Genomic DNA, 23959 nt, shown 5'->3' on the forward strand with positions numbered 1-23959 from the left:
ATTGTCCTAGTTATACGCCAAGGCCTTTCAAGATAAGAGTCTCACACAACGTCCTTAATGATTTCAACGCTTTAATACCCGTGACTGGTGTAACTGGAACTAGCCAGAGTGATACTTCAAAACCCTTATTAAGCACGGCGCATCTATCGGTTGAATTTACAGGACGGAACATACATCCCTCCCAGATATAGCTTCTGATGGCTTTGCATTAGTTGTCAGAGTTCATCTAGAGGATGCGACCCTGTCACTAACATATTGAGAATGACGCGCGCTTGCCATATATGGAACGTTCAACTCACAGTCACGAGACTGCAATTCGTATAATTTCGATTCCTAACGTTAAGGTTTCTGCTAGGACATAAGCGTCCGAATATGAAGCATTCTGCTAGCTGATGGTGGTCAATCGTTAGAGGGTCTCGCTTAGAAGCGATTGGGTTGAGAGATAAATGTGAGCTGTGGATCAACGGTCCCGTCTGTGACGCAACTGCTGGTGAGACAGGACCTTTCGAATACAGCATCTAGCCTTCACCGTTGATATTGGCATACAGCTCGCCAATGGGGGGCCTTGGAATGGGGTAGGGTGCTAGGTGGTCGTTGAATAGAGAGACACAATAGCTTACAAGGTGTAAAGGATGAAGTCAATATGCCGTATGGCTCAGTGACGTCACGTCGATCTCCCTGTCAAAGATACAGATGCATAGTCCGAGGTTTCGACGTACCCACCCAATAAGCTTGCCACGAATGGATTCCGCCATCCATAAGAAACGTCCGACCAACGATGGTTAAGCATCTAGGGCAAACACTCAAGGCTGTAGAGGCTCCACAAGCGTTGGACCCCATATCACCTACACGGGACACTACTTGCGACTCGGAACTCCACGGCGGGAGAGCGCCGGAAGAGACGCGGCCCTCAGTATCAATCCGACGAAAGAGAAGCGAGGGCAGGATTATAACGTGTAGAAACCTCGGTTTTGAATATGTACGCAATGAAAATGTCATAAGCTATGACCCTTTTGGGGGAAGCATTGTCCCCGGTATCTGTGATGATCCAAACTCCAAACTTCCGTCCTCTGCGCTCACCCGGTTGGTTCCGGGAGCAGATGATATAGCATATGCCTCATGCCAAGATGCCCACCAACGCCAATGCCATAAAATGAAACCCGATTCGCCGGATGCCTGGCGATTCGTTATTGCAAACTCCCATCATAAATGCAGAAAACTCGAGACTCAGCAGACGTCCGCCGACGGGCACACGACGTTCACGGGCCGCACCGAGTGATCCGGAAGAGTGATGCGTTGGAACCCGCTCAACTGACCCCTCCTCTCGCGTCTCTTCGACATCGCCGCCGCCGCCGGCTCTTTCGTCTCCCCCTGCTTTCGTCCTTCGCCCTCGCCCCCCTCCGTGCGGTCCACGAACGCGAGCGTGCGTCGCGCTTCGGCGGCCGCGATTCGTGCAGTCTCCCGGATCGCGCGTTGGCTCAGGGTGAAGGGCGAGTGGAAAAGGTAGTCGTCCCGCGCGCCGCACGCGGCGTACTTGTCGGCGGCCTCGGCCGTCTCGGACGCGTTGGACGTGCTGGCCCAGATGCACGGAACCCAGGTCTCGGAGAAGAAGACGTTACCCTGCTCGCCACCCGTCCGGTTGCCGCGCCCCGTCGCGTCCGTCAGCCCCTGGTTCCGCATCTGCCGCTCGACGATGGCCTCACGGATGAAGCTCGCAGCGTCGACCTGCGCGCCGACACGGCGGGGGAATGGCACGACCAGGGGCGCGTCACCCTCGTTGAAGGAGCGGCGGACACGCGTCGCGACGTAGCCGAAGTCATCCTCATCGCCGTCCTCGGGTTCGGGGTCCGGCGTCCGCATCCACTCGTCCATGCAGCTCTTGACCTCGGAATTCCACTTGGTCGTGAGGTACGCGGCGTTGGTCATCTGCTCGGCCTTGTTGTGTGGTTGCGGTGGCGCGGGTCGCTGGGCTTGCCACCCGGGTGTCATGGAGACGTCGAACAGCTCCGGCACGATGACGCGGAAGTTCTCGATCTCGCGCGGGTCGACCACGTCCCTGCCCTGTTCCATGGCGTTGAGCTCCGCGAGGGGCGAGATGGTATCCTGGTGGGCCCAAAAGTCGGAGAAGGCGACGGAATCGGCGTCGAGGGAGGCCTGGTAGATGCGCTCAACCTGGGCGAAGAGGGCCTCGACGGCGGCGTCGAGGATTTTCCCGCCCACGTCGCGCGGTAGCGAGGCGAGGGTCCAGACGTCCCAGGTGCCGAAGGTGAAGACCCAGACGGTCTCGCGGGGGACGTCATGGGGCTTGGGCAGGGCGAGGAACGCGTCGATCTGGGACGTGAGGTTGGCGATGGCGTCGGAGAGAGGGAACTGATCGACCAGGAAACTGTAGTTGTAGCCGAACGGTTTGGAATGGTCGACTTTCGAGGTGAGATTTTCTAGTGTGTCTCTGTAATGCTTCGTAGTCGTCATTGCCTGGGCGGGGAGGCTGGTTGATGGGATGAAAGATTGATGAGAAGAGCAGCGGAGCTATGGAACAAGGGTTAGTTGGATATGTTGAACCTGAGGAGAAGTAAAGGCCAGACGCACCTCGTCGCAGAGCATCTCAGTCCAGCCCTTGCCCTCCACACCCTTATCCGTCGAGGGTGTCGCAATGTCCGGTGACCCGAAGACCACGACTCTCACGCCGACGCCCTGTTGCCCCTTGCTCTCGCTGAACGGCGACCAGCTCCATCGTGACCCAGAACTGAAGAGGGTGTCTGTCGATGTCGGGGAGGCAAGAAACTTGCCGAGAAGTAGCAGCCCAAAGGCGGCGAGGATGAGCTGGATGATGAAGCGCGGGCCTCCGCGGAGGACGCGGGTCGAGATGAAGCCCAGTAGCGTCTTGATACTCATGTCGCAGGGGCCGAAAGTGCTTTTAGAGCTGCTGCTATACTGTGTCGGTGACGACGGTCGCCTCTCGTGGCGAGGAAGTTCATTGGACATTCTGCGTGATGTGTGTCTCGAGAAATAGCGGTGGTGGGAGTCGCGGTCGCGATCGTCGTCGTCTCCTTCAAAGGAGACGATGATCCTTTGGTAATTAGATTAAGCAGACGTGCCACGTTTCTTGTGCGATTCAGTCGTTTAAGGTCCGACCAATGAAATGATGTTTGGCTGTCTGTGTGCCCGATTCTCGCTTCCCTCTCACCCGTTTTCCCCAGTTGCTAGATTTGTAATGAGCGCAGCGATATGAAATCTCGATTCGTTGTTGGTTATTACTTTGGTGTAAGTCCGCGATTGTCTCAGTGTGAAATGCGATTGTTTCCAAAAAGGGTAGTTGGTCGTATGCCCGATGCCACCAACGGATCTTTTTTTGGTGTTGTTGGACTGTTGCCAAGCCGGCAGTCGAGGGGCGCGGGACAGGGGAAAAAGGAGGAAGGCAATTAATTGTCCCGTCAACGCCAAGACTCTTTGTTCGCCGGGCGGCTGGAATGGGGGTACGTCGCAGAGAAGACTATATGTCGGTGGTGGCGAGCTGGGCAGATAGCCGTTGTTGATTTTCTCAAAGGCGTCTTCTTTCAACAAACCGAGGGAACAAAGGCGTACGAAGGAAATGGACAGTCAATGGGATGACCATGCACAAAAAGGGACCAAATGGTTAAGGGGATGGGGGAAAAGAGCGAGCCATGGGTCGGAGAATGGGAAGGGCAGTACGCGTCTTTCAAAAGCACCTCACAGACCCTTACCTGTTGTAGGATGACTGCCGATGAACAATGACCTGGGGGGGAAACAAGGGGGCCCTCTCTTTCCGGGTTTCCAGGGTATTCGAGATGTGGCCCAGCCTTGGGCGATCTGGGCGTATCCCAATACCCGTATGCGGTGATATGATGCCACTACTTTGACTTGGAGCATGGCAATGGATGATCCGCTACATACGTAAAGAGACGTCCGCCGCCTCCAGATACCCCCATCACCCATCATACCCGGTTTATCCCAGCATTCACCTCTCCTTCAGACGACAGGCAGTGGGATTTCTCATACCTTGCTCTTGTGTACTTGTCGATACTTCCCGCCTCTCCCTCTCCCTCTCCCTCTCCCCCTCCCTCTTACGCCCTCTTCCTTAGAACACGCGATCAGATTAGGAAGGAGCGCCTGCGCTTGCAATGTTGCATTGGTTCGCTGGACTAGACCGACTGGACTTGTTGCTGGGTCTTGTGCCATCCTTGCTTTGATGTGCAGTCGTCGTAAGCTCTGGTGGGGACTGTCATCTGAACGAGGGGCTGCGCTTCCACTCCTCTGGCATCTCTCCGGTTCGGGACCCTGCGACGGCGGGGGAAGCGTAGCGGCAGGGTTCTGCGATATCATTGGTGTCACGATGTGGCTTCTAGGGGCTTGCAGAAGAGTAGGTAGCTGAGAAACATCCACCCGTCCGCCGAGTCCTGCGAAGAGGTCGGACGAATTACATGGGGGGCTTCCGCGTTGGCATGTTTGAGCCTGTTGTATTTGCAGCCGCGCCCGCGTCGCATCTTCTTCCGTCCATTGCTTTTCTTTCTGGGCGTTCCGCCGGGCCCTGCGGGGCGCCAATCCTCTTCCCTGATCTTGTCTAGTCGTTTTTTGTCTTACCTCAGTCAATGTCTTGTCGTTACATCTGCATGTTTCGAGGAGGGGTCCGACTGGATACCTGACAGCTCAGTAACGCCGAGACCTAGAATCTTAAAAAGACGAAGAAAATGCTATCTTAATGCTGTGGGAAGACATGCATAGATCATGGCACTTAATCGCTCTGCCAGGTAGCACATCACGCCGGCTTCCGCAGTCCCAGAACCGGGGGGTTCTGATGGCGGGTTCTCGGAGTCTTGCCGTGTTCTTGCAGGGAGAAATATTGTTAAAATGTGTGTGTTCAGCAGTGCGCCCTCCTCCAAGCCTGTCCCGAGCTAACCGGATAGCCGTTGCCGAGAGGTCTTTGGAGTGAAATCTGACTGCGCGCGTCGTCTTGCCGACCCAAACCAATTCAAGTTAGTGACTCCTCCATCTATTAGGTCACGATGCTGTGGTTTGGGCTCTGTGCCGGCTGCCGTCCTCACCACCCTTTCTCCAACAAGCCCTTGGCCCACGTCATTCCGGACGTTGTCCAAGACCATTCCGATAACGTGAGATGCATTTGGTGGAAACATCAAGGCGGGTTGGTGTTCGTTGCCTAAGCCCGCATCGTCCTGAGACTTTCGGAACAGGTTGGTCGAGTAAGACTGAAAAAAGCGTTGAGATTGTACAAGAACGGGCGTAGTTTTCTCAATTTCTCAATCTGAATCTGATCATTGACCCCTCACCCCAGTCTCGTCCGAAGTCTCGTCATCCTCTGCCTGCCGTTTTAGCCGTGCGCCCGCCTCCCGGCATTAAGATTAAAAGGATGGCAGAGTACTCCGTACGATAGCAGAATCGTCGACGCCGCGCGGTTGCGAGGAGCAGCTCGAAGAGGCTAAGCTTGGCATGCATTCGTCACCCCTTCATTGCATTGACTAGAGGAATGATGCTAGGACAACTCAGCCCAATGTTTACGTTGCCTGGAATCTGACGAAGCAGCCCCCTGTTTCTAGTCTCGAAAGGGCTCCGGTCCCTCTACGCTCTCTGTCCCCTTCTCGTTGAGTGCCACCAGGACCGCGGCATAAGACTCCTGCGCCTGTGTCGACGCCCACGCATTCAGAATCACGTTTCGAGATACGACCCGTCACGGCGAGCCCGATGGCCGCCGTGAAGAGGTATTTCTGCGGAAAACCCAGCCCGCCGAACTCGAAATCCAGCCCGGAGGTCCGAGGATACAGCAGCGACGCCCAGTGGGCCGCCCAGACTGACTCAAGGAAGCCCGCGATGCGGAGCGAGTCCTTGGGCCTTTGAGCCGGCGCGTTGCTGCGTCAGGTAGAAAGAGCGTCGCAATGCCCAGCATGATGGAGAGCGTCATTATCTGCGCATTGCGAAATATGGGAAGGTGTTTGGCAAGGTTAGTTTGGCAGATGGCTAGGTACTGAGGGGTGCGACGCCGCGCATGTGGGCTGACATCACGACTTTGCCGCCACGAGGTGCGGGACAGAGGAAAGACACTTACTCGCCTGGCGTGCGGAGGCCAGCGCGGATTGTGGATGCGTGTCTCGTTCCAACCCGCTGATGCGCCGAAGAGCAGCATTACATCCTCAAGCGTGAGGAGGATGCGGCCGAGCATAATTACAAGTTGTTGGGTAAGTCTTTGCGATGTGAAGTCTGCGGCCATGACTTAGACTATGCGATATGTCCCGGTTGATTCGCCATCACGATAGATATGCGATTGCAGGTATAATTGCTCGAATGTACTTCCGAGTTATGGGACGGCGGTGCTGAGGCAGGAACGCTAGCCTTTAAAGCCTTTGCCGATGCTCTCGTTGCATTATAGGTAGATGCGTCTTTAACTTCTGATCTTTTTACAGCAATGTTTATGTTGCCGTTGTATAATGGTTTGATGACGCTGGAACGTCGCCTCTCTTTGAGTTCAAACTCCCGTCACTGTTGCAATACGATTCGTTTCCATTTCTTTAGCCATACATTTGCGAGCTACGTACGGAGTACTCGTTGCGAGTGTTGGGGATCCCCGGTGGCCCTAGCACGCCCTAGGCCGGGCCATGTGCAGTTCCGAGAGTCATGAATTCCAATCCAAGGATGGGATGACATAAACGCCTACACTACTACTACAAGTGTTTTGGTTTAGCTTTTTTGTGAAGTTGCCGTCTTGACTGATTAATTTATTGACGATACAACTCGATGCGGTATGTGATGAGCAGCGATTCGTTCAATGGTAGCCCCTCGAGAGAACCTGGCATGCCCATAGAAGTGTGACAGTGTGTCAAGGCACGGCCGAACCTTAACCTTCATTCTGGACTCAGTCTTTGTAAGATCCAAGTTAGCGATATTCTCCTTCCTAACGTAGTCCTTCCTAGCGCTCATCTTGAGGCTATGAAAATATTGTTTGTGGGTAAACTAAATCGATTGCGGTTGCATATCTGATTGGCTCTCGACGCCGAATCCTCTGCCGCTGTGAATAACTAGGACGAACATGTGATGCACAACTCTGCCGGGTTCTGCTTCTTCATGGTTACGTAGAGCTTTTCTTGACAAGGCCAGATATTATCTGCGTCCGGGCTCTGCTTATAACAATGTTGGCTGGATGATTCCTCAAAGTCCAATACGAACATCAAACGTCTCACAAAATCATTGCTTTCTTTTCCATGCTGGTTACTCCGTACACACCGTACGTACCTTGAGCACACAGGACGAAAGCCCCGGATCGGCGCTTCGTCATAGACAACTAGCTCGGACATGCGGTTGGGGAAGTTCTCGGGCGGCTGCAGACAGGGTTATGGCAACACCAAATCTCAGACACTACATGCCAACAGCTCATCCCTATAGTTCGTATCCGAGTTCACTCGCAATTGATCTGTTTGAGGAGCTTATTTCCAGCGCTCACATCAACATCACTTGGCAGCCCCGTCCTCGCGAAAGCCCCTACAGACATCACTATTTCAGCGAACCGGAGTAACAATGCATCAATATTAAGTGATTAGACTGCTCTGAACAAAATTAATTGAGCGACCAATTCCGATCATGGCATCAACAAAGAAAGTCCTTGTCCTTGGCGCAACCGGCAAACAGGGCGCTGCTGTCGTTGACGCTCTCCTCGAACTCCCCACCAGCTCTCCTCCCCTCGAGATCCTCGCCCTCACGAGGAATCCCGAGTCGGCAAAGGTTCAGTCCCTCATCGACTCCGCGAAGGCCAAGGGCGTCACAGTCACCCCCGTCCAAGGCGACCTCAAGGACTCCCAGGCCCAGGTCTTCCAAGCCCACCCGCACATCGACACAGCCTTCATCGTTACCACGATCGGCAACGAGGACGTCGTCGGGAAAGCCTGGGTTGACGCCGCCATCGCCGCGAACGCCGCCCAGATCGTCCTCACCTCCGTCGACCGCGGCGGCGAGGACAAGTCCTGGGAGAACCCCACCGACGTGCCGCATTTCCTGCAGAAGCACGCCATCGAAGTGCACCTCCGCGACCGCGCCGACGAGCTCGAGAAGAGCGGCCGAAAGTTGCGCTGGACAATCCTCCGCCCGACGGCGTTCTTGGACAACGCTAACCCGGGCATGTTTGGCAAGATGTTCGCAGCCATGTGGTCCACCCTCCCGGCCGACCAGAGCCTGCAACTCGTATCGGTGCGGGATATTGGGCTGTTTGCGGCCAAAGCTATCGGAAACCCGGAGGAATGGGACCGGAGAGCCGTCTCCCTGGCTGGCGATGACATCACCTACGCCAAGGCAAGGGAGATCTTCGAGAATGTCACTGGAAGCGACATGCCGCAGACTTACACATTTATTGGCCAGGGCATGTTATGGGCCATTCCGGACATGGGCAAGATGTTTGAATTCTTCAAGAGCGAGGGATACGGAGCGGACATCCAGGCATTGAAGAAAGAAGAGCCACGCATGCAGAACTTTGAGACGTGGTTGAAAGAGAGCAGTGGTTGGAAGAACGAGAAGCGCCATATTTGATGATCTGGAAGGTAGGGATCTAGCTACTTCCATGCAAGAGGCAATCACAAGACCGAGGGTTTTGTGCATTAACAGCCCTACTCTATGTGTAGTAAGGTTATGTTGCTATATCTACATCATGATCCAAGCCGTAATAGTCAACCAATTCTGTGATTGAAGTCCCTTTTGCTTCAGCACAGTGAGCATGTGCTCGTAACCAGCCACATCTAGAACAGCACAAATACTCTGTCTTGTCCAACGACCAAGGGTTATGGAAATGTAGACACATGGAGCAATATAAGCCTAAACTGGGTTAGGTCACCTCATATAGAAGATCGTCAAGTTGTGGTCTGTACAACCGCTGGGACGAGGACTGATGGGCAGCTATAACACAAGGCAACCTGTTTCAGTTAGATAATAACTTTCAGACGCAATTTTAACGCATGGTACAGCGGAAATGGTCCCTATCATAGCCAAGTGATTGGTCTGTCTACTACAGAGTCAGAGGCTATTGGGGGCGTCTGTGGTAGCTGCACAATACACGTCCCCTTTTTCCTCTACAGGAACAGTCCGGCGTAAGATCGAACAACACCGCACGATATGGACTGTAGCGTGAAATGATGGGTCATCTACAACTGACGGAAACAACGGCCCATGAAAGTCAACGATAAGGAGAAAACTCAATCTGTCTGACCGATTTCGAAGAAGAATAAAAAGCCCTGCCATCCGCATAGCGTTTGTCCGAATCGTCGGGCTGTAAGGGATAGTAATCGAACTGCCTATGAAATGAACCATCTCAGGCCCGAAGGATTGATGGATTCTAGGCAACACGTAAACCCCGCACGACTGACCTGACCGCCGCATATGTCCAATCATGTGTAAAAAGTCTGGGTTCTGACATACTGTAGGGCGAGCCCAGACATTTTACACGTGACAGTAAGCTACAGTCACACACTACTCAAACTGAGCTTGGTTCCTTCAGTAATGAATAGAGTGGTCATCATTGTGGTCTTGAGAAACATCATAATCAAACAACGAATTTGGCTTCTCGTACAACCTTTGATTCTTATCAACACTGAACATTTCCTCTCATTTTCGGCGCGATTGTATAGTTTTGAAGTTTATCAACATCGCGAAGGTCTTGGTACGATGATGTTCTTGACCAGCATCGGACATCGGAGATCAGGTCGTCCCGACCTATATGCTTACAAAGCTATCGGAGAACATGGAGAAGACCTTCTTAAATTCCATCTCAAACTCTAATAGAAAGCCTAGGAAGTATGTCGAGCCCGGGCTTGCACAATGGAGTTTAGGCCAGGAAGGCTCCGTCGAGAAAGACCTGCTACGAGTCTCTAAAAAATGCGAAACTGAGAAAGAGCCCGGTTCCATGTCTTTCTGCATTCTCGCTGACCGCAAGAGTGTCGAAGACGGCGGTATCATTCTAGCTGACGGAGACTTGTATACTCTATGACCTTCCACAGAGGCGAGCAAGTCGTTCGGCAAGCTTTGCAAAGACAACAACGTCCAGCTTCCATGAGACGATTGGTCAAACATAGCCGGCATCATGGAGGTCCTGATGGAATTGGTAATTAGTCGCGCGGTCGCGTGGGGTCGAGAGGCTGGCCCGCAGTGGAAAATCGGTCATCAGAATTTAGTGATCAGCAACATTGGCATGAAGGAACTGATAGAGATGCATGGCGAGGAAGTTCACGTTCTGGAAGACCCCGAATGGGATGCACAGGTGCTCCTGAAGAGGCTGAAAGAGAAACTGGACAAGACCATAGAAGATTGAAATCAAGGATATTATCAGCCTATCAATTACTTGTACAAAGGAAACCAATGCTTGTTCAAAGCTAGAGCCTAGGTAGTCTCAGCAAAACTTAGTTCTGAGAAAGCCGGTGTGGGATCGAGCGCCGGGAGACGGTCTGAAAATTAATGGGTCCCCGACCAATATGCCAATCCCTCGGCCTTCGCTGAATTGGCGTAATCTCGCGTTTATAGATTCCTCTCTTGACTGCAGAACGCGCCGTGGCACACGTCGCGAAGAACGAGTCCCCAATCGCCCGACAGTCCCTATCAGTAAAGTTCTGCGACAGATTTGTGCAGAGTTTGCTGTTGCTGCTTAAAACACCGCCTTTTTGACCGCAGAGTTTCCGGCCACCGGTCTGGACGACCGAATTTGTAATATGTGCCATACATCGACACTGGATGTAGCCTTGCTGAGCTTGCGCCAGCGCCAACCTATGGTGTGTTAGTTTGAGGTCTCTCTGTGCTGTGAAACTCCGACTGAAGAATACTGACAGTATGGCCATCAAGAAATAATGTAATACGTGTTTTCTCATGTTATGTCAGGATGTATTTTGTTTGAAAAAGCTTGCTTATGCTAATGAATTGTCTGTGCTGGTTGCGACAAGCCTTTATATGAATCTCAAACTGGCGTCCGATCGGTAACTTCACCCGGCCTATGTCTTTGGCCACATGGCTACGGAACGAGCCGCTTTCCGACCACAAGACGTGATGTGAGAGGTGTTACTTCGATTCGTAACCATCGGCAAATTCATCCGAATCTTGGACTATTATCTGATAGTGGGCCTCTCGGCGGTTGCAGCTGCGAGCGGATAAACGGCCAACCCGGCGGGAAGCCACTCTGCGTGCTTGTCGTCTCAACTTTAGTGCTTCATTTCATTTCTAAAGCAGCGGTGCCGCAGAAGCCGAGCCGTCAACCGAAAAGTGAGCTTTCATCTGGGGCCGCGTTCGAACGACGTGTAACTCAATGCCAGATCGAGACACTGGTGTTCCAGCCCCATGCGCGCGTTTCATCGTATCGGGGGTTCATGTGAGAGCAGGCAACACCCTTCTTTCCGGAGCGGTGTGATTGCTGGTAGTGTCTGACAAAAAGGGAGGAGTTCCCACGAAATCAAAAGGGCTCGATAAAAGCCTCTCGACTGTCCAGGGTAGATTCAGCTGAAATCTTGCCTCGTCCGACTTTGCTAACTATGGTGCTCTGCCACGGCGGGAAGGCTGGTTACCGAGTCACAAAAGAAACGGAAAGAATGATATTTCTACATACATTATTGAAGGGGGACTTCCGTTTGAGCGTCTCATCTGTAGTCTATGTGAAAGAGCTCTGAGACACCTATAATTCTCATGGTGAATATTCGAAACAGAAGCCCCTCAAAAATGGAGCTGTTCGCCATCTCAGAGGAGGCTCAAGATGACATCTTCTTCGCCAAGCCCTGGACCATCGAAGTTCAGTTGCGGTCCAAACACGTCTCTTGCCCTGTTCTGTTGAGAAAACAAGACTTATTGGCGCTACCATCATAGCTCTCGCGGTTCGCTGTTGCGTTCCACTTAGTGGCTTCTGAGTTCTCGACCAACTCGAATGAGAGGAGTCTTTCAACGTAGGGCTGGTGGGGTTGGCAGCTTTCTACTAGCGGAGAGATCTTTACTGTATCAATAGCTTCGTGCTTAAGTGAATCAGAAAGTCGGTAACTGGAAATGGGCTGCGGAACGCTCTTTCACGCCCCAGAGACACACTAGGAGCAAGTAGCAAGAAGCCCAATTTTCAACCAGTAGCGAATTGCCAAGAGTAGTGATTCGGAACAAACGTCCGACATGAACACGGCAGCGCCAACACATGAACATAGAAGCTCAATGATTTACTGCTCATGTTGCGGTGGTATGTTCTCTTGACTCTTGACACTTGCCCACGAATGTTGGTGGTTCACAGTTAACTTAAGTCATGATGTGTTGTATAAGAAACTTGCGTGTTGCTAGAATGCCAAAGTCGTACGTGCAAGAAAAAGGCGTATTGCTATTGGCAATTTCCGATTTTAAGAATTTCGGAACTCGTTTGATCCTCTTTATAGACGCTAACCTCATAACGCAGTTGGCAGGCTCTTGCTCCAGTCTTGAACGCTGCCTAAAGCTTTTCTGCCCTGACAGTTCCTAGTTGGGACTCTTTGGTGATAGTGTCTGATTTCCTTAAGGTTGCAGCTAGAGTGCACTTTGCACATACAGACTGTGCCTGCTGCCACCCACTCTGCTTCATCGTACCTTCTTTTGACTTGTATAGTGCAATGGCGTTGTTCAACCAAGAATGGTGCTGCAACTGGCATCAAAGAGGCGGACGCTTTTGTTGATACAAGACCTTGAAAGATATAGTGCAGTACCGTTGGTGCCAATCAAGTTGTATCATACGATTGGTAAATATCTCAGATAGCACTCTTCTTTGGATAACAGCTGGAAGTGCTCTGCCATATCTTGTCCCATAACCGAGGCCGCTTCCGTTACCACATCGAGGTACGTGAACATGTTGAAGTCTACGCTTTCAGGTGCCACGATACAGGGGAGACTCAAGCTCACTGTAACAAAGAAATGCTGAACAAGTGTCCTTCTGCGTCATCAGCATTGTCTGAAGCCCTGATAAATTAGAACCTACGCTTCTAACCTGCCGTGGCAATCTTGGTTTATGACGGAGTCGGGACCAAGAATTGCGTCTGAATTACATGATTTGAGTCAGACTCGACTTATATAGTAGCACAGAGTGGGGAATAAAAACAAGTCATACATTACATATGCACTCAACTCTTCACAGTCTTCTGATGGAGAATACGAGCAGGAGAATGATCAGTGTACCTATTTTATTAGATTATTCGGAAGGCCGAAGATGAACCACAAAAGCCGAAGTATTCAGTGGCTTCTATTTTCAACCAGGTTAGGCTGTCATCTCTGCGGCGATGTGAGGCTGTAACGGGGTATCCGGTCCCAGTACTCACAAAGTCAGAGTTGAAAGTGTCCCAATGACCGGAACGTGAAAATTTCTAAGCATTTTGCATATGTGGCATACATCTCGCGCCAACAAGTCGCAGTACAATCTTGTATATGCACCACTCATCTTTTAGTGAACCACAACTCTCCGTTAGCCGGGCTCTATGAATCCCTCGTATCGTTTCCCCATTGCTGCACATCAGTCTTCCCGACCTCTCCCCTCTTTTCTTCAACAGATAAAAGTTACATTTGCGTTCATTATCCAATGGTATACCTTTAAGTCTAATCTAGTGGTATTGTCTGTTCATTTACTCTAACAAGAATCCGACGAGTTTCAGGCTCGCCGCCAAGGTTGGAACGACAGAGTTCTTTCAACGGGGGAAGCCCGCCGCTTAAGCCTCCGATTAACTATCGCTAACCCTTCCGTATTCAAAGAAGAACACCAGACTTCTCTTCAGACTGATGAATCAATGAATTGTACGCTTAGATTTGCTCAGTTATCTTCACCAATCTGCTTACTAGGTTGTGGATGGAGCAGCCGTTATTGAAGATGAGGAACAGTACTGCACCATAAGATATAACCATGTCCTACTAGAAATGCTAAGCAACAAATTGTATTATCACGCACAGATTCGCTATCAGTTCTTACTGTAGACGATCCTACTGATACGGTCGTCGCTACTACGGTTTCTGTCTAGAGTGAAAGCGGCCCCGCCAACGAAGGCTCCTTTATATGGAGTAGACCACAACAGGACAGAGTCATGATTATTGACGAAAGACAAACACGTTATAATGAGTGACTAGGTTATATTTACATGCCATTGGATGATGTTTAGTCTGTAGGAAAATCATAGCCGGAGGTGGACAACCTTTATTCCGGACACTCTATTTCAGTCAGATACTTACTCCCCTGTCGGAGCCCGGCATAACTGTCCAGAGGGAACCCTCAAACATTGATTTACCGGCCTTGAAGCTTTATTTGAGGTTTTGGACACATTGAAGGCCCGAGTTCCAAATTTTCAGGCTGTGTTGTTAGGCATTAGTAGCCGAGCCGAACGTCGAGTCAATACGCAGCTGTTCTGTGCCGCAGCTGTTCGACTGCGATGGCCCAACGAGACCAGTTACAAATCAACAGCACTGCCACCTTGTAAGCTCAACAATGAATAAGAACAGTTCCTTGTGACCTAAACTGATGCATGTCCAGACATACAATCTATAACCCCTCGGTGTAGGTCTCCAAGCACGGGTTTCGGGAAGCATTGATGGATGCCGCAGGGCTGATAAACGTATGGCAAGCACCCCACTACGCCCGCAATGTGTTTCACGTCTCTGACGATGGCCTTTTCGTTGTTATCTTGACCGTATTCAAGTGCTTGTTGAGAAACAAACGCAGGAAACATATACCCAGCTCGTGAGGCCACAAGAAACAATTGTCATAAGGTGAGCAGCTCAACTTTTCTTAAATGGTCCATGTAATTATATGGTAGCTATCGCAGGTGGGTTTCAAGGTATTTGCACAGCCATTCACGTTTCAGAGTCAGTTGCGGCTTGGAGGGATACGTCGGAGGAAAATGAATTGATTGCCGTCAAACGCTTGCGCTCAAGGATAAACCCTGGTACCGAAGCAAGGCGGAAACCTGCCCAGATGACCGATCGCACCGGCTAACAGGTTGTTACTGTTCAAGGCTTTCGCAAGTACGTGTGTGAAGGTTCTCTCAAAGCATTACCATCCTGAAATGTGATTCCAAAGGATCGGGAATATCCTCTCAGGTGCCAGCGCGTCGCATCTGCGGTTCTGGGTTCTAATTGCGAGAATCGGAACCCTTTCTGTCCAAACCACAAAGTCACATCTTTACACTCCTAGTGCGGACGCGCCTAGTCATATTTGATGATAGCTGTATAGACGTAGACTGTAGTACCGCCCGCAATATGGCTGTACTTTGGGGCCAATCGTAAGGTACCTTACTCAAGCGTCCCCTTGATGGATTAGAATACGCATGCCTCAAGAAACGACATTGAAGAATAGTATCCTAACCCTGACGGATCGTCGAAGGTCAAACTACGTAGAAGATCGCAAAAGCTCGAACCAACTCGGTTTGTGACGAAGAGAAATCATGGCCATGCCGAAACACGACGAGAAAGGTCCGCAATAGTGGGCATTTTGTACTTGGAAAACGGTAGTATTCAATATACTCTACATGAGGTTGCTAGACCATGTTGCTAGGGTTCTTAGGTCCCATCTGATGCAACTCATAATCGTTGTTCCTCCCTTCAATCTCACTTCTCGTGTCGTATTGCACTACGATTTCATTTGTCCGGATGATCTTGCCGAAGTCTATGTCCAGCTCGGCTCCCACTGTGCTCTTGTCGCTCCGATCGTCAGCCAACCTGTCCCACTTTCTTCTAAATGAGCCCTTCTGTGGTGATGTCGTTATTGTCACTGTGTTGGTCCGCCGGGGGCTGGGTCCATGGCCAATTCGAGATTTGACGGTACGAGAGCCCGAAGAACCATAGTACCTGCGGGCAGAAGACGCAACGTCCCGAACGAGGACACGAAGGACAGGGATGGAAGCGGCCATGATGGTGACGCTCGTTTCACATGTTCCCCAAATTGCGAGCTGGCCTCCATCGTCTTATTAACGAATAAGTTAGCATGGTCAATTCAAAGGTCAAATGGCCGTCGGCTGCGTACAGGTAAAGTCTCCAGAGAGAAGACTTGGTAAAGTTGTGCACTTGATAATTGCAGTTGATCCAGCACTATAGTGGCATATTAATCACAGCTTCCACATCAATATTTAGATCGAACCGTACTTACAGAAGACCCATGCTCATAGCAATTCCTACGCCAATCTTCTCCTGGATTTTCATCTGAAGTCCCAAGATCATCGGCCAAGGCAGCATCGCGAGCAGGATATCCATCAACGCAGAATAGCCTATAGACGAATGTCAGCAAAAGAAGCCTTTCACAATGGTGGAGAGAATCGCAAACCTGAAGCAAAGATATCGTAGTACGTGGCAACTCTAGGATCCCAGCATGACCCCGGCGTCTGCCGCATCCAAAACTTCTCAATCGGAGTACATTGAACCCAAGAAGCCAAGGCGTTGAGACCCATAAGGACGTTCATGGAGATAATGGCTGCCCAGATGACATACCTCGTCCAGCCTTGTTCCTTGATTCGCAAAAGCGTCATCGCAAAGGAAGTCTTGCTCCATACCGCCGCAGTAATCGATGTCGTAGTGATAATATTGCCGGTGAGGCTGATCATTGGAAGATTCATGGGGGGCACCACGTAAATATGCTTGCCGAAGCCGAGAGAAATGATGTATGTGGTTAGTGCCACTGAGATCAACAGGCAGGTCTCAGTGAGTGTCAGTTAAGGAGTTTGAGCCAGTATGACAGGCAGATTTATGAACATACCCATGATGCTATGAGTACGTAATCGTCCCACCAAAGCCCACTGTGCTTTCTGAACTTGCAATACAGCCTCAAGCTTAGGAAGCAGGACGCAAGTCCAATCTGGGACCATATCACTGCGAGAACGGTTGGGCCATAGTCATCTTGCGGAGCCATTTGACCAGTTATATGTGACATCTCGTAGAACCCGAGTAATGAACCAGATGTGAAGAAGAACAAGAGAGTGAAGAGACCAGCCACTGTCGTGATGACGGGTTAAAGGGCAGAAATGATGTCAGAACAACAAGGCAAAGCACGACAGACGGGTGCCATCAAGGTAAAATAAATACGAGAATAGGAAGAAACCATGGGGATGAATGATGTAGGCGAGCACTCATTCGTTGTGTGGGGGATGACATCTGAAATGATATGGTATCCGAGCTAGGCAACCCTGGTTGTTTATCACCTGCGAAATGATCATCCGCCTGCGTTATAATACTACTAGTATGGCCAAACTCCTATGTTCGACCCCAGCATGGGGTACCTAGGAAAGATGGGCGGCATTCTGCAAGCATATTAGTAGCAATATTGCAACACTGGTTTTCAAGATTTGATCTTGCACGTATCAGAAAAGCGGGTCCACCGGCCGAAGATGACAGATACTCCAATGTCATCACCAAACACCCGTCGTGTGGTGGTCATGTTTCACTGAACGAGCCTGCTTTGAGAGTAGGTGAGCGAGACAATCCGAAACAATGACTCGGAATCAAACGAAATTCCCCAGTCTATTCTGTAGTGGGCGAGCTGTCAAGCTCAGGGCGGCGAGGCCGGCACATTGGTGGCCACATAGTCGACTAATCGGGTGAATAGACGGAGATGATTGCAACCTTTCTTATATGCCGCAACTCCAGTCCAAGTGCATTTGAAAAGGATGCAGATTAATTTCAATAAGTAGGGACTCGAGAGCTGTATAATAAACTTCTTGCGCTTGGTTCTGAGCACACTGCGTTTCCTGTCGTTCGAGTTTCATCGCTGCTAACCATCATCGCAGCGATGAGCAAGCACGACGACCACTTAACCAAACAATGATACCGAATGACAACAGGCATTTGGTTTATACAGGCATCCATACGCAAGGAATCGCGGCGATTACAGTGATCTTAATAAGATGATATAGTGATGTATAGCACCCACCCGGGGAGCACATCATCATAAGATCCATAGCGTATGTCGTTACATGATATACGTGATTCACGAAACCCCACTGATTCATCGGAAAATAAGGGCCATTCTTCTTCCGCTTACCCGCCGCCGCTCTTATGCAGTATTAGCCACCGCCCAATTTCGGAATCTATTGATTTTTCCCCGCGCACATTATGAGATCGGTACAGGGGTGTGCCTCTCGTCAGAGCTAGAGAAGAAGGCCCGACACTACGCGTAAGCCACTTGTAAGGGCTCAATGCCGAAGTTTTCCCACAGTCTCAATGCTAATGGGAGAGTGCTTTGCTGATATGAAGGCTCACATGAAAGCGAGGACATTGCCCCTGTAGGCCAATGCTAGCAAGAGTGAGGCTAGGGTTTGACAGCAATCCACAGCCGGTGTATCAAATGATATCTCCTGTCACTTATATCAGCTGAACAGGTGGGTTCTCAATGCTAGGTTATGATAGCTATCCTTTTGAGTTCAAGCAGACTGCTTGCTCCTTCCAGATAGAAGTCTCTGGTGACTTTCTCCCTCCGTTCCCAAGGAGACAAGATGCATTCTTTTTGTGAATAATCCGGTAGCCTTATCTTACAACGAATCATGACTGTATCGAATACGAGCTCCGGCACAGTCACGAAAGTAAAGTCTTCATATCGCGAATGAAATTAGTATCGTACCGTGGAAACTAGACCTTAGATGTCTGGCCTCGACGGTATGCAAGCAGTGAATGGTTGCAGGATTGTTGAACGCGGATTAAACGATCCCCGGGTCACTGTATCGCAGGAATAGTGAAGCCCAGAAGCTCGAGTAAAGTCGCCCATCCAAGCCTACAAGTATCGAGGTTCATGCTCTTCCTCACAATGCAGTGTATAATGTGCCGGTGATCTATTGTATTTTTTATTTTTATCTTTCAGCGTGGCGGAAGACTTTATGAGTGAGTACAAGTAATGCGGTTTGCCAGTGCTGCGACACGCCCACCCCGAAGCCGTTGACTCAGAGTCTCGAGGCAGCTTCTAAGGGCTTCTTTTGTCTGACTTCAACCCATTGGTTGGTGCTGTTGTATTTTCTGTAGTTCAGTGTGAAAAATGACAACAATAGGAAGGTCATGTCAAGAAAACAGGCGTACAGAGGTTTACCTTGCTTTTCTTGATGGCATCAAATTGCATGGGAATCAAAAATGTCTATTTCCTGACGTGATTGTCGCGATTGATACCAACGTATTCAGACTTCTGTCAGCCCAACACAAATAGGGCTTGGACGCCTCAATCCAGTGTACTTACTCGGCGCTCTAATGGCGATCATATTCATCCGGTTGCTCAGTCAGCGTTTCGATCGCCGAGCATTATTCTACTGGGATCCTGTATTATGGCTTAGGGTGCAGGACTATAAACTTTTGCGCGAAATGTCGATATGTTACTGACTTCACGCGGGGTGGCATTTGCGTTAGAAGAAAAGACAATGCAGCTTTGGAATGCACCTATAGGAGCTCAATAGTAGATACTTAAGGTTTCCCCTACAGCGTTGCCTATATAATCCTCGTACCAGCGTAGCTGCTTTCTCGGCAAACAGCACGGCGGTGGTGTTAGTGTCAGGAAAAACCGGAAGTCTCTTTGATACGGCTACACGAAAGCATTAGCAAACGCTTGAGACGGGTAGTTAAGTAGCCTATAGGAAGTGTATAGGTACTAGTAGAGGTAGATTACTCTAACATAGGTTATATAATTAGCTATATAACCCTCCTTAGGACATACAGCTTGTATAATCTAACAGGTTTAAAAGTTAAACGAAATTTAGTACTTACGCTACCTGCCCTAACATAACATATCAGGTTGATGTTAAGATGATATGGTACTTAAGAGAAACTTAGAGAACAGTATATAGAAGAAGCACGTTAATATATCCATCATGAATGCCATAACAAACAGTTTCAACACAGACATAGGTATGAGATTTCTCTCTCCTTACTTCAAGACAATGAAGACGATGTAACAATTTTTAGGTGAGCACAATTATAAAGGTGAATATACTGTATTGCGTATTTACACTATTCCTCAGGAGAAACTAGTAAACCTGTCTCTTATCAATGTCATATGTGACAATACTTTTGAGACCTTAACCCCTTTGTTTCAATGCTAACTAATCTGACGATTAGCAGTAAAGACCCTTGCCCCAGTAAGGATAACTTCTGGCTTCATCATCCTGCTTCCATTCATACTTGAACTGGTCAAGTGCGCGTTGCTTGCGGCGGCGGAACTTGTTCAAACTGACTCGGAGCTGGTGGGCCATCTCACGATCCATATCGCGGAGGGAATGGCGCAATTCTCGACCGGTAAGTGTTTGCGTTGCCTTGTACTTCTCCATCTCCCAACCACGCTCTATGGCGTAGCGAGCCTCGTCTTCTTCGTCGAAGATGCCGTGGAATCGGTCTTGCTGGCCCTGCGCAAGATCAAGGACGTCTTCAGGATAGTATGACGGGCCACAGAGGCGAACTGCGTGGGCGCTGATGGCCTGGAGGCCGTAGTAGCCGTCAGGCTTAGAGGTGACAGAGTGAGAAGAACCCATTTTGTCTTGTAATTGTAGCTGAATATGCCGCTTGTTCGAAGATGAAGGCAATCCTTGTTGAATTGATGGAGTGATGAGAGCAGTAAGAGCTCGTTGAGGAAGATGATTGATGGATGATGGCTTTCGGAATTGAATTAGTAAAAGAAGTAGTAGAAGCTTGTTGTGAATGGATGATGTTAATTCTGGAGGAAGTCTGGTCTCTGGGGGGGCCTAGGGGGAGAAATAAAGGTATTTTCAGAGATATCTCCGATTGGAAACTTATGATCTTTCTCCGATTAGAAATCTATGATCTATCTCCGGAAGGTAGTAGGATACCGTGATGGTGTTTGTGGTCTAGGTTGCTTCTCCGGAAGGTAATAGGACACCGTGATGGTGTTTGTGGTCTATGTTCCTTCGATCCATGGCAATAGAAAAGTTTCAGTTCAATGGCATGACTTGTGATCCAGATCGTCTTTGCTCAATTGATCCTACAGAATTTATACATTCATGTAGTTGAGTGATCATTGAAGGTAGTCTATTTAAACTTCAACGTAGTTTACGAATCGCTCAGCTAAATATCAGCAATTAATATAAATGCTACCTATTGCCGCCACAAGACTTTGGTCGGCCCTTATCATCTCCTTTTGGAAGTTTAAAGGCGCCTTGGTGTCACTTCAGTGCATATGAGGCATTGGCAGCCACCTCGATGAAGATGGAAGACGATGGTTTTGGGATGAGGTGGAAGGGAATGCAACCTGCACAGGAGTTTCTGTTGAACTGCGGGCGTTACGGCGATATCATGTCAATCATTGGCCGCATATTATTAGATCCATGTGGTAACCAGCCAGATTGTTGGCTTGTGCACGACACCTCGCAAGCATGGCGTTCTGTAGAACTTTCCCGTAATACCTACCTAAACTACCTATGAACATAGCTCGGGGGGTCGTCGACTATCTCCTGTCGTCACCCGGGCGAGAAGTGAAACTTAGGTTCATGGCCAACAAGCCGTGGTCCCGGCGCAGCACTGATTACTTGTTTGCTTTGTAACTTTTCGGTCTGACGGTGGCCTCCGGGTGGCCTACTTCATCTCCCAGATCATCACCACCATTATCATCACTTCCACTACTTATTTCACCTGCCCTACCAACTATCCATATACAGGTTTTTACATCCTTCATGGTTTGAATACACTAGATGAACGTCTAAACACATTCTTACACCTGCAACACTAAAGCTATCTCTAGTAAAAGGATTTACTTCTAGATCTTTACCTTTAGATCGAGAGGTAGCATCTCAACTATTATATATTAAAAAAGGAGCAGTTATATTAACTCAGATCCGAGAATGAAGTGTTCTAAATAGTTTGATGAGCTTTGTAGTCTGTCTAAATATTATCTCCGTACACACATAGTAACTCATATGCATAGGCACAATCTATTTCTACTCAATATCTGGTAAGAGTAAGTACTTTTGTATCTGAATAAAGACAATTTAGAGATACACACTACTTAAGAGGTATCCTTCTCTAAATCTCAAGTAAAGCAACCTTTTTGTGGTTTTATAAATCAATCCATCACGCTAACATTTAGTGCCCGGTGGAAGTGTTCGCTAGCTGCAGATGAAGGCGGCAACGTTGTCTCATCCTCCGGCTATGGCTCAATTTAAGATAGTGCTTGTGGCTCGGTATCTTGTGGTCGAACCCCCTTTTCAACGCTGTTTGAATGCAGATCTTCGGTGCCAGAATGATTTCATTCTCTTGTCCTCCATTGGCATCAAAATGCGGTAAGCCGGAGCAGATGCTCCTTGCTGCTTCAGCAGCCCCAGAACCTATCGGGTCCTCCACGGAGCGGCGAGCTAGAAGTGCTCCCGCTAAAAGCAAAACCTGTTGCGCTGACTGTTGGTCCCTTCAGTTTCAGGATTCGAGATGACGCCAGCGAGACGTCAGTCCTAGCAAAAGGACGTTCTTGGGTTCATTCTGAGGTCAGCAATTTATCTAAATGGTCCATATTGACATCTTTATTCTGGAACCCCCATTTATGTCCCCACAAGCACACACGCGGCACCTGAAAGTGTTAATGGTATTTAGAAGCCTTGCATGCCGCACACCGAAATGCGACATACGCAGCATAGAGCACTCGTACTACCCCAAAGTAATTTGAATGATTGACTGCACCTAGAGACTTCTTGCTCCTCTTTTTTCTTTGCAAAGAAAGCCATCTCGACTGCACAATAACCCTTTCATACCCAATACACCAATCTTGTGTTCATGAAACAGAAAACATTACAGCCATTCCGCTCCCGCAACCAGAATGTCTCTTGCGCATAGAGCCATGCGTGGCGTCTTGCCCTTTCAAGCAAGGCCGTCACACGCAACCTCTGCGCCGGCCGCTGTGCGGGTGTTATGCAAACGACTTTCCGCCCGGCCGTTCCACTGCACGCATCGACAAAATGTTGAGGAAAAGCCAACCACCATTGATCCGAGAAAGAACCCTGCCGACGAAATGCTTCCGCCTAGAGAAACCAACTTCGGCAAGGCGCAGTTTGCCGACTTCAACTTGAAGGGCCGCTCCTTTATCGTCACAGGTGGCGCTCAGGGGCTTGGTTTAAGCATAGCAGAGGCTTTGGCAGAAGCGGGGGGTAGAGGTAAATTGATCATATCTCTTTCATAATTTGTGAAGGAAATGATGCTGATATTTGCCTAGTTTACTGTTTGGATAGACAAGAAAAGCCACACGCGGAGTACGCCGAAGCATTGACCCGTGTTGTGCCGGAATGGGGAGGTTCTCTTCAGTACAAGAGAGCCGACGTGGTGGATACCGAACATCTTGACAAGACGATTGCTGAAATCGCCCACGAAAACCAAGGAATTGATGGATGCGTGGCCGCTGCAGGAATTCAGCAAATCACACCGGCCACCGATTACAAGGTCGACGACTTGAACATGATGATGGCCGTCAACTACACCGGCGTCTTCATGACCGCAACATCCGTTGCACGTCAAATGTTCAAGTACAAGAAGCGCGGCAGTATTTGCTTCATCGCCAGCATGTCTGGCTTGATTGCGAATCACGGTCTGCTTTCCCCAGTCTACAACTCTTCCAAGGCTGCAGTTATTCAACTGGCGCGAAATCTTGCAATGGAGTGGACCCCTATCACAAAGGAAGGAACTGGCGGAGTCCGAGTAAACTGCATCAGTCCAGGGCATATTATTACGCCGATGGTGGAGAAGAACTTTCAAGAGGTCCCTGGCTTGAAAGAAGAGTGGGAGAGCCACAATATGTTTGGTCGACTGGCGGAGCCAAGAGAATTCAAGGGCGCGGCTCTTTTCTTGATGAGCAACGCTAGCACGTTTATGACGGGCAGCAATATGGTCATTGACGGTGGACACACAGCGTGGTAATTGCTGTAGACTTGATGGATCACATACCCCGAATTATGCATGAAGACTAGATGGTGTACATCACATCCGTTAAGCGTTGAGCACGGAGTGATCCTTAGCAATATTTGTTTTTATGAAGTGATTGTGA

The 23959-nt window shown here is 49.6% G+C and overlaps 6 protein-coding genes across 6 annotated transcripts; 2 read left to right on the forward strand and 4 right to left on the reverse strand.

Moving 5' to 3' along the window:
* Positions 1 to 1227: 1227 nt before the first annotated feature.
* Positions 1228 to 2985, reverse strand: GLRG_10483 (uncharacterized protein; the record flags this gene model as incomplete). Its single annotated transcript, XM_008101168.1, has 2 exons — positions 1228 to 2529; positions 2590 to 2985. The coding sequence occupies 2 exons, from the start codon at positions 2983 to 2985 to the stop codon at positions 1228 to 1230; spliced, it is 1698 nt and encodes a 565-aa protein (XP_008099359.1).
* A 2546-nt stretch (positions 2986 to 5531) lies between these two features.
* GLRG_10484 (uncharacterized protein) lies at positions 5532 to 6241 on the reverse strand (the record flags this gene model as incomplete). Its single annotated transcript, XM_008101169.1, has 2 exons — positions 5532 to 5858; positions 6080 to 6241. The coding sequence occupies 2 exons, from the start codon at positions 6239 to 6241 to the stop codon at positions 5532 to 5534; spliced, it is 489 nt and encodes a 162-aa protein (XP_008099360.1).
* A 1364-nt stretch (positions 6242 to 7605) lies between these two features.
* Positions 7606 to 8544, forward strand: GLRG_10485 (NmrA-like family protein; the record flags this gene model as incomplete). Its single annotated transcript, XM_008101170.1, has 1 exon — positions 7606 to 8544. One exon carries the CDS (start codon positions 7606 to 7608, stop codon positions 8542 to 8544), a length of 939 nt encoding a protein of 312 aa, XP_008099361.1.
* A 6956-nt stretch (positions 8545 to 15500) lies between these two features.
* On the reverse strand, positions 15501 to 16864 carry GLRG_10486 (uncharacterized protein; the record flags this gene model as incomplete). Its single annotated transcript, XM_008101171.1, has 5 exons — positions 15501 to 15925; positions 15986 to 16050; positions 16109 to 16226; positions 16283 to 16652; positions 16712 to 16864. 5 exons carry the CDS (start codon positions 16862 to 16864, stop codon positions 15501 to 15503), a joined length of 1131 nt encoding a protein of 376 aa, XP_008099362.1.
* A 3175-nt stretch (positions 16865 to 20039) lies between these two features.
* GLRG_10487 (uncharacterized protein) lies at positions 20040 to 20453 on the reverse strand (the record flags this gene model as incomplete). Its single annotated transcript, XM_008101172.1, has 1 exon — positions 20040 to 20453. One exon carries the CDS (start codon positions 20451 to 20453, stop codon positions 20040 to 20042), a length of 414 nt encoding a protein of 137 aa, XP_008099363.1.
* A 2309-nt stretch (positions 20454 to 22762) lies between these two features.
* GLRG_10488 (short chain dehydrogenase) lies at positions 22763 to 23832 on the forward strand (the record flags this gene model as incomplete). Its single annotated transcript, XM_008101173.1, has 2 exons — positions 22763 to 23075; positions 23135 to 23832. 2 exons carry the CDS (start codon positions 22763 to 22765, stop codon positions 23830 to 23832), a joined length of 1011 nt encoding a protein of 336 aa, XP_008099364.1.
* Between the last annotated feature and the right edge of the window lie 127 nt (positions 23833 to 23959).

Source organism: Colletotrichum graminicola (genome assembly GCF_000149035.1).
Source record: "Colletotrichum graminicola M1.001 genomic scaffold supercont1.61, whole genome shotgun sequence".
NCBI classification, from domain to species: Eukaryota; Fungi; Ascomycota; class Sordariomycetes; order Glomerellales; family Glomerellaceae; genus Colletotrichum; species Colletotrichum graminicola.